Below are 14,874 nucleotides of genomic sequence, written 5' to 3'. Positions count from 1 at the left end.
GCAGAGCCAAGTTCTGACATTTGTACATCAAAGTGCATTGCTGATGAAACATTAAAACAGACTGGGATATTGCCACTGTCTCTTTTCATCCATAGACTGGCAAGTACACTTTGGAGGATTTTTCCTTTGGTCTTTTGGTCTGTAATTAACATATGCTTACTCCAGGAGGTGGTAAGCACCTTAATTCATAAGCTTACTTAGGTCTGAAATTCAAAATTCAGCATATAAATGGACATTGAATTACAAAAAATTATTTTTTTATTGTTTCCTAAAAAATAGCACTCAGGCAGTAAATGGTTTTATAAAAAATATACTTTATAGAAATATATCATCCCTAATTCTTAGAATTCTTAATCTTTTTGCTTCTGCAGGGTTTCAAAGGGAGAAGCCTCCGGCACCTTCACATACCTGTTTTAAGGTCAAATCCTCAGCCTTGAGGATTCTTCTGGCTTTCCAGTTTCCTTAAATGTCCAAATGCCTATCTTCATCTTTTTGGTTCTGCAGTTGTCATTTGACTATAATAGAGATGTGGAGTTCTTTATATAATCACTCTCAAAGCAAGGCATACTAATCTGCTTTATCTAAGTTTGCCTGTGGTCTAGTATTCCACATAAGTTTCTAATGAAGGTATGAATCAGGGTGATGCTACTGGGAGCCTGAAAACACTGATCTGACAATTCACCAGTTATTTACTGAGCATCTACTTTATGAAAAGCACTGTGAGCAATTCAGAGATGACCATGAGTTCTCTACTAAAAGGAAGACAAATTCTATAAAATCATAATAAAAAATGAAATGTGCCAAGGGCTATAAAGATTCACAGTGGGGAGGAGAACACAGTTTGGGACACATGACTGCAGGACCAGGACAATCGTCTTAGATGAGACTGAATTTGAACAGTAGAATGACAAGATTAACAACTATATTAGCGATCTGATTAAGAAAGGTTACTTTGGAAGGTAATGAATTGAATGAGGGAAAGATCAAAGGAAGGAAAACAAGTGAGGAGGCACTGCAATAGTTTCAGAGAGAGGGAGAGAGGGCAAGACAGTGGTGCTGGTGATGAAGTGGAGATGACAGTGTGAACCAAGGAGTGTGAGTCTGAACTATAGATTGAGAACGTACCAGCACCCAGGTGAGTGCTGAAGCCTCAGTGGTGAAGCCTCAGTGGTTGGTCAGGTTGCCAAAGGAGGTAGGCTGAGAGAATAGATACACTCCTTGAAGACTGTTTATATTTGAAACAGAAAAAATGCAACAGAAGCCAAAAGAAATGGAGAAGGAGCATGATTAGAAGAGAATCCTAATTCTAAGAGAACTGGGAAAACATACTGGCACAGAAGCTTAGAGAACATACAGGCTCAAGAAGGTGAAGAAGAGGAGTCAACAGAGAGGAGATGTAGAAGGGCCAATGAGGGGGGCAGAGAAAACATCATGTGCTTTATAAACTAGGAATCTGTCAGGGACCATTCAGATGCAGATTTCAGTGTAAATGAGAGGGCGGATGCCAAACTGCAAAGGCATGAATGGTGACAATGAAGAAACGGAGGCAGTAAAGACACTGCGAGAGAAGGCAAAGAAGACAAACCTCAGAGAAAAGAGACTTGGAAAATAACAGATGGAGGGTACAAATAATGGGGAAAGGCTCTGAAAGAAGTGGGAAAGATGAAGGGGTTGGCCCCATGTTTCCTCTGAGACAGCGGGCTTAAAGAAAACCCCTCTTTTTCTACAAAGTGTCCCACCTCCTGATAGAAAGAAAAAGCTGGTGGTGGCTGAGGGCGTAGGGATGGTGCCACTGCAGGGCCACTTCAGTGACCGTATCCACGAACAGTGAAAACTAAAGCACAGATCTGGGCAGGGGGCAGGTATGGAAATCTAATTACCATCTTAGTTGTCACCTACAAATTACTAGAATCTTCCTAGATCCAAGACCATCAAGAATGTCTCCTGCTTAGACTTCACACTATGTTGAGTCCTTTTTATTGGGTCTGGGTCACTGGATAGCAACCCCAGCCTAACTCTGTGAATCTCATATTATTTAAGAAATCTGTATTAAGATTAAAATCCTGAGCTTTAGCCTCAGTTTCTCCTTATTTTCTCAAGCTACATGGTGGTATCTCTGTTCACTAACTGATAATATCCTCTTCATCAAGAGAAACTTCTTGAACATATAACACATCTCACTGGCCTAACTGAATTCTTAGTCCTGGTCAGTCAGGACTCCCCTGATTTGATGCTAGACACACATCAAAAGAAGACCTACATTTCTTCATCTGGAAAGTGTGAGCTTGCCCTAAGTAATGCCTGAAGTTTCTAATAACTTTAAAATCCCATGATTCTAAATCAACACTACATGGAACTTTTGTTTTCTTCTGGTTCAAGATTTCTTAGTGTAGTGTTTCCTGATGAAATACTATTTCTGAACGAGCATCTAAACTTGAGAATTTTAAAATGTGACAGAAAGGATGTGAGATGAACAATGATGCATTCTTTTTGCCAGTGGCTTACCTCTCTTCATTGTTTTCCATCTGATTAGGGAAAGCAGCAAAGTCTAGTAGTAATTTAATGGCATCAAGGTATCCATTGTTACAGGACCAGTGCAAAGCTGTTCTTCCCTACAAGCATAAACAGAAATCAAATACATCTGGTGTCAGTATTTTGGGACATATATTTATTTATGCTAACTCAAATATATAAACATTTCTCCCAGTTGCTTACTTACAGAAAGAGAAAACATTAAGTATACAGTGGAGAAAATGAACGGTATCTTAACCAAGTGATCAAAATTAATACTATGTTAATAGACTTCCCGGGCTTCCCTGGTGACTCAGTGGTAAAGAATCAGACTGCAATGCAGCAGACACAGGTTCGATACCTGGGTTGAAAAGATGCCTTGGAGGAGGGCATGGCAACCCACTCCAGTATTCTTGCAGGGAAAATCCCATGGACAGAGGAGCCTGGAAGGCTATGTCTATGGGGTTGCAAAGAGTTGGACATGACTAAAGTGACTGAGCAGTAACAGCAGCAAGGGACTTTCCTGGTGGCACAGTGGAGAAGAATCAACCTGCCAATGCAGGGGACACAGGTCTGATCCCTGGTCCAAGAAGATTCCATATGCTGTGGAGCAACTAAGCCAGTGCGTCACACCTACTGAGCCCTTAGTCCCAACTATCAAGCCCTCATGCGTAAAGCCTGTGCTCTGCAACAAGAGAAGCCACTGCAGTGAGAAGCCTGACCACCACAAGGAAGAGTTGCTCCCACTTGTCACAACTAGAGAAAGCTCATGCAAAGCAACAAAGACTCACTGCAGCCAAAAATAAATATAATTATAAAAAATACTATGTTAAGAAGTATCACATGTTTCCAAAAGTGATACTCTGAGGATTCAGTATCATCTACGTAATATTCCATCTCAAATGTAAATCCTGAATCAAATTATGATGAATCATTAGGCAACAACAAATTGAGTGAAACTCTAGAAAATAAATGGTCTGTATTCTTTAAAAATTTCAATGTCATGAAAGAGAAAAAAAAGTCAAGAAGCACTGCTAGATAAAAAGGAATATTTCATAGTGTTAAAGAAGTCAAAGAGGAAGATATCACAATCCTAAATCTGAATGCAACTAATAGCACAGTCTCCAAATATATAGGATAAAAACTGACAAAATTAAAAGAGGAAACAGTCATATCCATAATTACAGTGGGAGGTTTTTAACCTACATCATACAATAGTTGATAGCAGAAATAGATTAAAAAGTAGGAAAGGTATAGGCAGCATGAACAATACAATGTAAAATGTATATAAAACACTGTATTGAACAATGACAAAATTAGTATTCTTTGCAAGAGTACACAGAACATTTACCAAAATCAACCATATGCTGGTACATAAAGAAAGCCTCAAAAGCTTTTCAAAGATTAAAATAATGCAGAGTATTTTTTTAAACTAAAATTTAAGCTACAAATCAGTGCAGTAGGCAGAATAAGGCACTCTGTTGCAAAGATGTCTGCTTTATAACTTCTGGAATCTGTAACTATGCTATATGAAATGGAAAGGGGGAATTAAGGTTGTAGATGGAATTAAGGTTGCTAATCAGTTGACTGTGAGTTGGATTATCCAGTTGGGCCAAGTGTAATCACAAAGGTCCTTATAGTAAGTTAAAGAGAGAGGCAGAAGGTGAATGTCAGAGTGATGCAGTGTGAAAAAGTCAACCAGTCACTGCTAGATTTGAAGCTGGAGAAACGGAGCCACAAGCCACAGAATGTGGGTACCACCCAGAAGCTAGAAAAGTCAAGGAAACAGATTCAAGGAAACAGATTCTCTCCTAGAGCCCCCAAAGAGAATGAAGTCCTGCCAACACCTTGATCTTTAGGACATTTTGGAATTCTGACACCCAGATCAGTAATATGACAAATTTGTTTTGTTTTAAAGCACTAAGTTTGTGGTAATTGTTACAGCAGCAATAGAACACCAATATAATCATTAACAAAAAGATAATGAGAAAATACCCAACTGCCTGGAAATTAAACAATACACTTAACTAATCCATAAATCAAATAATAAATCAAAATGGAAATCAGAAAATGTTTGTGTTGAATGACAGTGATAGTACAGTTTATCCAAATTTGTAAGATGCAGCTAAAGCAGCATTTAGAGTAATAAACATGCTTAAATATATATATTGAAAAAAATCCAATGATTTAAAATTTCATCAAAAGAATTTTTTAAAGAATATTAAATCAAACCTTATAAAAGTGGATGGTAGGCAATAATGAAGTAAATATCAATGAAATAGTGAAAATTTTCAAATATAGGAAATAAAGGCAATTTTATAGACTTGCTGTGAGGACTGAATGAGTTATAAAACATAAAGCTCTTAGAACTTTGAAATATTAAGCATCCATGATTATGAAAAAGATTATATACCAAATGAAAAAATACTGGTGATAATTTTAAGTAAGCAAAACAAAATGTGGTTTGTAAAATCATATATATATATTTATATACCTATATACATGCCATGTATCTATATATTTTATAAAAATTGTAAAACCATTCTCATGGCTTTTAAAAATTATATATGTGTATGTACAAGGATTAGAAGAGAACATGGACAAATAAAAATCACTTTTAACTAACAGATTTGTGAGTGATCTCTTCACTTGACAAACCATTTTACTTAATTTTAGTTAACAAAGAAGCAATGCTGCAAACACTTTGGAGCAAACAGTAGAGAAAAGACCTAGAATTTTTACCTCTTTGTCTTGAATATTAGGGTCTGCGTTGTTTTCCATGAGCACTGCCATGCAGTTGATATAGCCCCCATATGCAGCGCACTGCAGTGGGGTTCTTCCTGCATAATCCTGCACATTTGGGTTGATCTTATTTTCTATCAGGATCTGGCAAACATCTGCATTTCCTCCCAGCGCGGCCCAATGTAGAAGAGAATGTCCATCTTGGTCGACTAGATCCACCCTTGCTCCACCTGAAAAAGCAAAAATAAAGTGAAAATGTCTAATATAGAGAGCATTTATCAAAAAGAAGAGACGTTTAAAGAATATAACAGTCCTTTAAATGCTTTACTCTTAGCAAAAAACTTTCATGTATATCATCTATTTCAGATTTTTAAGTAAGCCTGGGAGTTGGTCAGGATAGAAATCATTCCCCTTTTTTATGAAGTGAAACTGAGGATCAGGCAGATACAGTGACTTTTCCCAACTCAAACAGCTACTAATAGGTGGAGCTAGGAGTGATTCTCGAGTTTCCTGACGCCAGGCTCTTTCCTCCATGCTTCCACCCAGGCAGCTCTCTGCCATGTAAAGCTGTATTTCAAAAGGTAAATGTAAGAAATCCTACCTTTTGAGACTGACTTGTTATGAGTACTCTTAATAACTAACCTTTGATGAGTGTCTGAATCACATCTTTGTGCCCCATCTCACAGGCTCGGAAAAGTGGAGTATGTTTCATGACATCAGTAGCATCTACTTGAGCGTTATTTTCCAATAATAACTTCACAGTGCTGACATGGCCAGAAAGTGCAGCAGCATGTAAAGCTAAAAAGGGAGCAAAAGACAGTGAAGAACTTTTAAGTAACAACTTTACCTTTTTACTATCCTAACTATGTATCTCTTCCTCTTTTGATTTTTTCATCATTTTGGCCAAATGCAATTTAATCTTCAAGATTATCTATTTTTCACTTGTATACACTTCTTTATATCTTCCCTTCTATTGGTATGTATTATTACTCCCACTTTTCCCTTCCTTCTATCTTTCTCATCTCACTGTTTTCTTCCTTTCTATCCTGTTGGTCTGAAATGGTCTCCTTAGTTACTAGTTTATTATCTTTTCCTTTTTCTGAGAGAGCAAGAGAACAAAAAATGACAAAGAGAAATGATTTAAATGATGCAGACAATTCTGCCCACCAACCCACTCACAGTCAGTATATGCCTCTGAGGGGATGTGTTATGGGAGCCATCAATCTACTGGTTCTTCACTTGGTTACCTGTGCTCCTCTTGCAGTTGGTCTGTGTACCCACACGGTACTGAAAGTGTGTGCATCTTACTGCCTTCAGAGCATTATTCATACAACATGATTCCAAATGCAAGTCAGCTATTTCCTCAGGGCCCAATTTTAAAAAGAGCAATTCATTTCAAGATTGGAGGAAAAAAACAAGTGGAATGTGGTCTCGTCTCTGGTAAGGGGTTGAAAGAGCAGTTTTGACTATGTGTGAGTTTCACATTGCACAGATCCCTGCCTGTTATTCCCTTCTAGTACTTACGTCATCACTCTTTAGATTACTCTTTAAATTCTATTTAAGTCATCATTCTCTAAATTCTTCTCAATGTTTCAGGGTATCTGTCTAGAGGTCTAGGCCAGTTCTATCTAAGAATTATAGCTCTATACTGTCTAGGACAATGTTTTTTTCATAAAGTGTGATCCATGGACCAAACCTGGGGTGCCTATAAAATGCAGACTCCTGGGGATTTGTTGAGATGCCACTATGGGCTGGGTACACAATATAATGCTGGGAATTCAGTAGGGAACAAAATAGCTAAGGTTACATTTTCATAGAAGAAGCAAAGCAGAACAAAACAAAAACAATGAATTAATAACATTTAAGTGTTAGATGGTGATAGATGGTATAGTTAAAGAAGTAAAAACTATTTTGATATGTGAAGTGACCTGGGGATTACTTTTGATTGGTGGTTAGGGAAAGCCCTGTCAAAGTGCTGACATTTAAGCTGAGACTAAATCATAAAAAAGAGGCAAAGTAGAGCTCTCAAGGGAGACTAGTCCGGGCAAAAAGAATAACGAGAACAAGGACAGGGATGAATGTATGTGTTTAAGGAAGACAAAGAAGCTGCAGCATATGAATGAGAGTGCAGTAAGCCAGAAAGGTAGAAAAGGCTAGATCATAAATGGCCATCAGGTCAGAGTGATGGAAGACACTGAAGGGCTTTACATAGGTGAGTGATGTTTGATTTATGTTCAAAACAGATCACACTAGCCATTTTGAGAATGCATTCAAGCAAATTAGAATGTAAGCATGGAGACCAGTTAACACCAGTACAGTAGACTGGGTGAAAATAGTGGTGGCTTGAACTAGGGTGACAGGAATGGAGACGGAGAGAAGCATAAAAAATTTAGAATATGTTTTGGATATGGAATCAACAGGACTTAATAACAGGAATTGATGTAGGATCTCTGTTTAATCTGGGAATATCTCTAGTAATTGTTATGCATACGAGAGTTTGAAAAGCCTGACCTAAACGCCTGAAAGGTAGATTAGCCTAGACAAGATGGGTGTGAGAGCCTTCAAGTATATGAAGCATGTGTGGAAGACAACAGAAAAAGCAACATTCAGTCTGAAAAATACTGGCTTAGTTTAAGGCAGCACATCCTAATAGAGTGAGATTAAGATGGATGAATGGGTGAATTCCCTGGTGGTTGAGTGGTTACCACTCTGCACTTTCACTGCCAAGGGCCCAGCCAGGTTCCATCCTTGGTTGGGGAGCTGAGATCATAAAAACCACATGGCACAGCCAAAATAAAAGACAGAAGTTTTGGTAATGAGTTCTCTGTATTGGAGCTGTTCAGCTGGAGGTTGAAAGACAGTGCAGAGATGTCTTTGGTGAAAAATGCTGGTGAGAATGTTATAAGGCAGATTAAGGCACATGATACATCTGTGATAGTTCAGTGATTTTCACATTTAAGACCACAAGAATGTTCGTTTTTTCCCTCCCAAGTGAAATTTTATAAAACATTCAACATATAAAATAGTTAAGAGGTGAGTGTTTCTGGTTAAAGTAGGGGTAGGGGTTCCCCATTCAAGCACCCACTCCCTCAGCAACACTTTAGGTACCTCTATGGGAAGGTACTGGTCTGAAGAACACAGCTTAGAAAACCCTGGACTAGATGTAATTTTAAGGTACTTTTTAATTCTGAAATTCTATAACTGTGTAATGTGGCATCAACTGTATAATGTGGTATCAACAGATACTCTTCAGATAAATATCAATGTCAAGTTTTGTTGTTTTTTTTTTTAAAGACAAAATTTCAATTGAGTAAAAGGTAGAATTAAGGATCTTGCTAAAGGAAATTTCCCATTTCTGATTATTTTCATTTATTTTAAAACAATTTTAGACTACAATCATTGTTCTTCTTTGAAAAAACACATTTACATAGGACCTTTAAAAATTCTTTCCAATAACTTTACATTATGGAGAATTTCAAATGTTATTCAAATGTAAAGACACATCTTCTTTATCAGCTCATCAGTCAATGGACATTTAGGTTGCTTCCATGTATGGCTATTGTGAATAGTGCTGCTATGAACATAGAGGTGCATGTATCTTTTTGGAAGACTACAAAAAAAGATAAAGAAAGCCAAGAGTCTCTGGTTGAATACTGTCCTCACCCAGCTTCAACAGTGATCTTGTTGGCTAATCTTGTTTCATTTAACTGCTATTGTGATCCACAGTCAAAGGCTTTGGCATAGTAAATAAAGCAGAAGTAGATGTTTTTCTGGAACTCTCTTGCTTTTTCCACGATCCAGCGGATGTTGGCAATTTGATCTCTGGTTCCTCTGCCTTTTCTAAAACCAGCTTGAACATCTGGAAGTTCACGGTTCACATATTGCTGAAGCCTGGCTTGGAGAATTTTGAGCATTACTTTACTAGCCTGTGAGATGAGTGCAATTGTGCGGTAGTTTGAGCATTCTTTGGCATTGCCTTTCTTTGGGATTGGAATGAAAACTGACGTTTTCCGGTCCTGTGGCCACTGCTGAGTTTCCCAAATTTGCTGGCATATTGAGTGCAGCACTTTTACAGCATCATCTTTCAGGATTTGAAAGAGCTCAACTGGAATTCTATCACCTCCACTAGCTTTGTTCATAGTGATGCTTTCTAAGGCCCACTTGACTTCACATTCCAGGATGTCTGGCTCTAGGTCAGTGATCACACCATCGTGATTATCTGGGTCATGAAGATCTTTTTTGTACAGTTCTTCTGTGTATTCTTGCCATCTCTTCTTAATATCTTCTGCTTCTGTTAGGTCCATACCATTTCTGTCCTTGATCGAGCCCATCTTTGCATGAAATGTTCCTTTGGTATCTATGATTTTCTTGACGAGATCTCTAGTCTTTCCCATTCTGTTGTTTTCCTCTATTTCTTTGCATTGATTGCTGAAGAAGGCTTTCTTATCTCTTCTTGCTATTCTTTGAACTCTGCATTCAGATGTTTATATCTTTCCTTTTCTCGATGGGAATACCAGACCACCTGATCTGCCTCTTGAGAAATTTGTATGCAGGTCAGGAAGCAACAGTTAGAACTGGACATGGAACAACAGACTAGTTCCAAATAGGAAAAGGAGTACGTCAAGGCTGTATATTGTCACCCTGTTTATTTAACTTATATGCAGAGTACATTATGAGAAACGCTGGACTGGAAGAAACACAAGCTGGAATCAAGATTGCCGGGAGAAATATCAATAACCTCAGATACACAGATGACACCACCCTTATGGCAGAAAGTGAAGAGGAACTCAAAAGCCTCTTGATGAAGGTGAAAGTGGCGAGTGAAAAAGTTGGCTTAAAGCTCAACATTCAGAAAACGAAGATCATGGCATCCGGTCCCATCACTTCATGGGAAATAGATGGGGAAACAGTGGAAACAGTGTCAGACTTTATTTTTCTGGGCTCCAAAAGCACTGCAGATGGTGACTGCAGCCATGATATTAAAAAGACGCTTACTCCTTGGAAGGAAAGTTATGTCCAACCTAGATAGCATATTCAAAAGCAGAGATATTACTTTGCCAACAAAGGTCTGTCTAGTCAAGGCTATGGTTTTTCCAGTAGTCATGTATGGATGTGAGAGTTGGAATGTGAAGAAGGCTGAGCGCCGAAGAATTGATGCTTTTGAACTGTGGTGTTGGAGAAGACTCTTGAGAGTCCCTTGGACTGCAAGGAGATCCAACCAGTCCATTCTAAAGGAGATCAGCCCTGGGATTTCTTTGGAAGGAATGATGCTAAAGCTGAAACTCCAATACTTTGGCCACCTCATGCGAAGAGTTGACTCATTGGAAAAGACTCTGAGGCTGAGAGGGATTGGGGGCAAAAGGAGAAGGGGACGACAGAGGATGAGATGGCTGGATGGCATCACTGACTTGATGGACGTGAGTCTGAGTGAACTCCGGGAGTTGGTGATGGACAGGGAGGCCTGGAGTGCTGCAATTCATGAGGTCGCAAAGAGTCGGACACGACTGAGCGACTGATCTGATCTGATCTGATCTGATTCCCCCACTTCTGATAGTTTTGAAGAAAAGTCTAGAGTCACATCCTTCTGTTTGTGAATATTTTAGTTAGTATGGCTGAAAGACAAGGGTTCTTTTTTAAAACACAGCCACTGTGTCAATCAGAGTATCTCTCAGATACTTTAACAGAGAAAATTAAATATGAAGGATTGCCAGCCTTGTACTGAAGAGCTAAAAAAGCAAAAAGGAAACACTAAGGTATCACAGAGGCTAACAATTCTAAGACTGAGGGAACAAAAAGCAGAGGATGGAATTATTACAACTTCAAAGTCTTAGAGGAGGCGCCGTGCAGAGCTGAGACTCAGACCTCTGAGGAGAGGCTCTGCTTGGCAGGTCCTATAAGTGCTGGAAAAACCACAAAGTGAATTAACTGTTGCCACTGGAACAAGGGATCAGTGCTCTGCTGAGTAAGACTGACTAGGATATGCTGACAGGAACTAGAAACAAATATAAGAATAGGAAGCAAACAGGAAGCTGTAATCCCAAGCTCCCCTTCTGGCTTTCCACTTTCCCCGTACTGCCCACTGTGGGCTGACTCCCCTGCTGGCAAAGAGCAAATGTGGTTTGCAGAACCCCAGCCCCAGCAATGTGGAGAAGGCAATGGCAACCCACTCCAGTACTCTTGCCTGGAAAATCCCATGGATGAGGGAGCCCGGTGGGCTGCAGTCCATAGGGTCGCTAAGAGTCCAATACGACTAAGCGTCTTCACTTTCACTTTTCACCTTCATGCATTGGAGAAGGAAATGACAACCCACTCCAGCGTTCTTGCCTGGAGAATCCAAGGGACGGGGGAGCCTGGTGGGCTGCCATCGATGGGGCCACACAGAGTTGGACACGACTGAAGCAACTTAGCAGCAGCAGCAGCAGCCCCAGCAATGCAAAGAAAATATAGGCTCATTTTCATATCTAAAAGATGTTAACACAAGTTTTGTAACATCAGATATACCCAGAGAGTGTTCACATTTTCCTGATAGCTTTGTATTTTGTTTTATAGTGGATTTATTTGATCCAAATAATACTTAAAGATTGCTATTGATAAGAACTCATTTTTAATTAAGGAAAAACAACCCTCTAAAGGGATGATGAGTGCAATTGTGTGGTAGTTTGAGTATTCTTTGGCATTGTCTTTCTTTGGGATTGGAATGAAAACTGACTTTTCCAGTCCTGTGGCCATTGCTGAGTTTTCCAAATTTGCTGGCATATTGAGCGCAGCACTTTCACAGCATCATCTTAAATAGCTCAACTGGAATTCTATCACCTCCACTAGCTTTGTTCGTAGTGATGCTTTCTAAGGTCCACTTGACTTCACATTTCAGGATGTCTGGCTCTAGGTGAAAAAGTTGGCTTAGCGCTCAAGATTCAGAAAACTAAGATCATGGCATCTGGTCCCATCACTTCATGGGAAACAGGTGGGGAAACAGTGGAAACAGTGTCAGACTTTATTTTGGGGGGTTCCAAAATCACTGCAGATGGTGACTGTAGCCATGAAATTAAAAGACGCTTACTCCTTGGAAGGAAAGTTATGACCAACCTAGATAGCATATTCAAAAACAGAGACATTACTTTGCCAACAAAGGTCCGTCTAGTCAAGGCTATGGTTTTTTCCAGTGGTCATGTATGGATGTGAGAGTTGGAATGTGAAGAAAGCTGAGCGCCGAAGAATTGATGCTTTTGAACTGTGGTGTTGGAGAAGACTCTTGAGAGTCCCTTGGACTGCAAGGAGATCCAACCAGTCCATTCTGAAGGAGATCAGTCCTGGGTGTTCTTTGGAAGGACTGATGCTAAAGCTGAAACTCCAATACTTTGGCCACCTCATGCGAAGAGTTGACTCATTGGAAAAGACTCTGATGCTGGGAGGGATTGGGGGCAGGAAGAGAAGGGGACAACAGAAAATGAGATAGCTGGATGGCATCATCGACTTGATGGACATGAGTTTGAGTGAACTCCGGGAGTCAGTGATGGACAGGGAGGCCTGGCATGCTGCAGTTCATGGGGTTGCAAAGAGTCGGACACGACTGAGCGACTGAACTGACTGAACTGAAAGGGATGATGGAGAGGAACTCATTTGCATAGAAATGTCAGGAAGGTATGTATCACTGATGTCTAATATAATCTCCTTAAGAGAAAGAGCCCAGGGAATGAATTAATTTGAAAATTTAGGTCTCAACCCCAACTAAGATGTACATCAGAAAGACAACTTTGGTAGAGAATGCAAGTATCCTAGCCCATACTTTATTAAAATACATGAAAAGTTAAACAAAGAGCGATGCCAGTGATAAAGACTGCATAATAATAAAAGTCTGATAAAAAAATTAAATATTCAGATCATTTATAAACTCAATGCCTTATGTGTCTGTATAATACTCCTTAAGAAGCTTAAGGTCTATGGTGAAACTCTGATAAACAAATACTTTTACAAGTTGAAGCCTTTATCAAAATTGATATCACCTAAAAACTCTTTTTAAAAAATCAGAAGGTGTGATGGTCTAGGTATAGGGAGGGAGATATTAGGTATAGCAACCACATTCCCCTCTGTCCCCCAAGTGCTCTATGAACAGTTTTGGTGATCAAGAAAGATAGAAAGATCTCATCCAGGATGACAGGTAGGTGCAAATGGCTCTGGAATGTTTTCATGTATAAGAAAACATAACACTGAGAAGCTCGCAGCTGAGGTTTTATTCCATTCAGTGTTTCTGTGCTGTGATTTTTCTTTCTGGCTTGTAGTTTGTATATACAGGTGTCCTTTGTTATCCATGGGGGATTGGTTCTAGGAGCCTCTACAGATACTAAAATGTGAAGATGCTCAAGACCCTTTCATGAGATGGTGCAGTACAAGTCAGCCTTCCAAAGCCGTAGATGCAAAACCCCTGGATATGGAGGGCTGACTGCAGTACACAGGGAGAGCTGTGTCACCCAAGGTGACAGCGGGTGTTACAAAAACAAGTACTTCTCTTAGTAATCAACACATCATTCGAGGGCTCTCTTCTTAGAAAAAGATTAAAGGAAGCATATAGGAAGAGCTTTCAAAGCTTTGAAGCTTCTAGAGTCGTGGAGGTTAACTCTGAAATGGGCGATTCAGGAGAACAGCAGTAATGCTGTTCAAAACTGAGAAAACAGCATATTAAATGAGACTGGTGAGAACATACATAGATGTGTGCATTCTTTAAAATATAATTCTAAATTTTTGAAAATGTAGTTAATAACTGCTAAGTATGCATAGTTTTTAAAGAGCAGGTTTATGCTTTTTTAATGCAAAGATATATGATCAGAAGAGTTCCTGCAATTACATCTAAGGAGCAACAAGGCTTGTAAATCAAATGTCAAAATTCACTTGATAATAACATAGCATAATTTTAGCTGTAATACTTGGAAAAATAAAGCTGTTGGAGTGATATCCTGGCAACCTAAACTTAAAAAGTAAAGATCAATGTCAAATAATATTAGATTAGGAACAATGGTTTCAACTTACTATTTTGCAAGTATTATAGCACCATCTATACTCTGAATCCTGAATGAAAGCTGAATATGTCTGCCAGTTCTTACCTGTACCTCCATATTTATCTGCCATATTAATGTCAATGTCAGATTTTAAGCTCAGCATAGTCCTAAGGACGTCATCACTGCCTTTCCCAGCAGCCCACATAAAGGATGTTCTTCCTTCAAGGTCTGAATCATCTTTTACTGATGGATGTTTTAAAAACACTTTAACTGTTTCCTGTAAGAAAACATTTAAAAATTTGAGACACGAGAGTGGCATTTTCTATGGCAATAAAACCAGTGTTATATGTGACCTCCACTAAGAAGCAAAGTATTTTTTGGTCTACTTTTGAATCAAATGAAATTATCTTTTTATGAATAATAAAATTATAATTTCCATTGAAAATAACAATCTGTGTTCCTTATGTATTGGTTTTAGTTTTCACAGCATTTCAAAATATAACTTAATTCCCTCATTCAATATTCTTATAATTGAGAATGATTATTCTCAATTAAATTTAAAAATTTAATTGAGAAGAAACTATGTACTTTGTTACTATTCTTTTAAATAGTTAATTGATTTATCAAA

General features: G+C 38.8%; 1 protein-coding gene across 6 annotated transcripts in view; it reads right to left on the bottom strand.

The window, feature by feature from the left end:
* Window positions 1-14,874, bottom strand: part of INVS (inversin) — a 131,252-nt gene that overhangs the window by 41,039 nt on the left and 75,339 nt on the right. For all 6 annotated transcript variants that reach the window (XM_055578640.1, XM_055578639.1, XM_055578643.1 and 3 more), the window contains 4 exons: window positions 14,352-14,523; window positions 5,896-6,051; window positions 5,254-5,483; window positions 2,506-2,612 (listed from right to left, as the gene is read on the bottom strand). In XM_055578640.1, the coding sequence (XP_055434615.1) occupies window positions 2,506-2,612; window positions 5,254-5,483; window positions 5,896-6,051; window positions 14,352-14,523 (665 nt within the window). The remainder of the gene's footprint in view (window positions 1-2,505; window positions 2,613-5,253; window positions 5,484-5,895; window positions 6,052-14,351; window positions 14,524-14,874) is intronic.

Source organism: Bubalus kerabau, chromosome 4 (assembly GCF_029407905.1).
Source record: "Bubalus kerabau isolate K-KA32 ecotype Philippines breed swamp buffalo chromosome 4, PCC_UOA_SB_1v2, whole genome shotgun sequence".
In the NCBI taxonomy this organism is placed as follows: domain Eukaryota; kingdom Metazoa; phylum Chordata; class Mammalia; order Artiodactyla; family Bovidae; genus Bubalus; species Bubalus kerabau.
The sequence above is the reverse complement of the archived record's forward strand: the minus strand, read 5'-3'. Positions and strand labels throughout refer to the sequence as shown.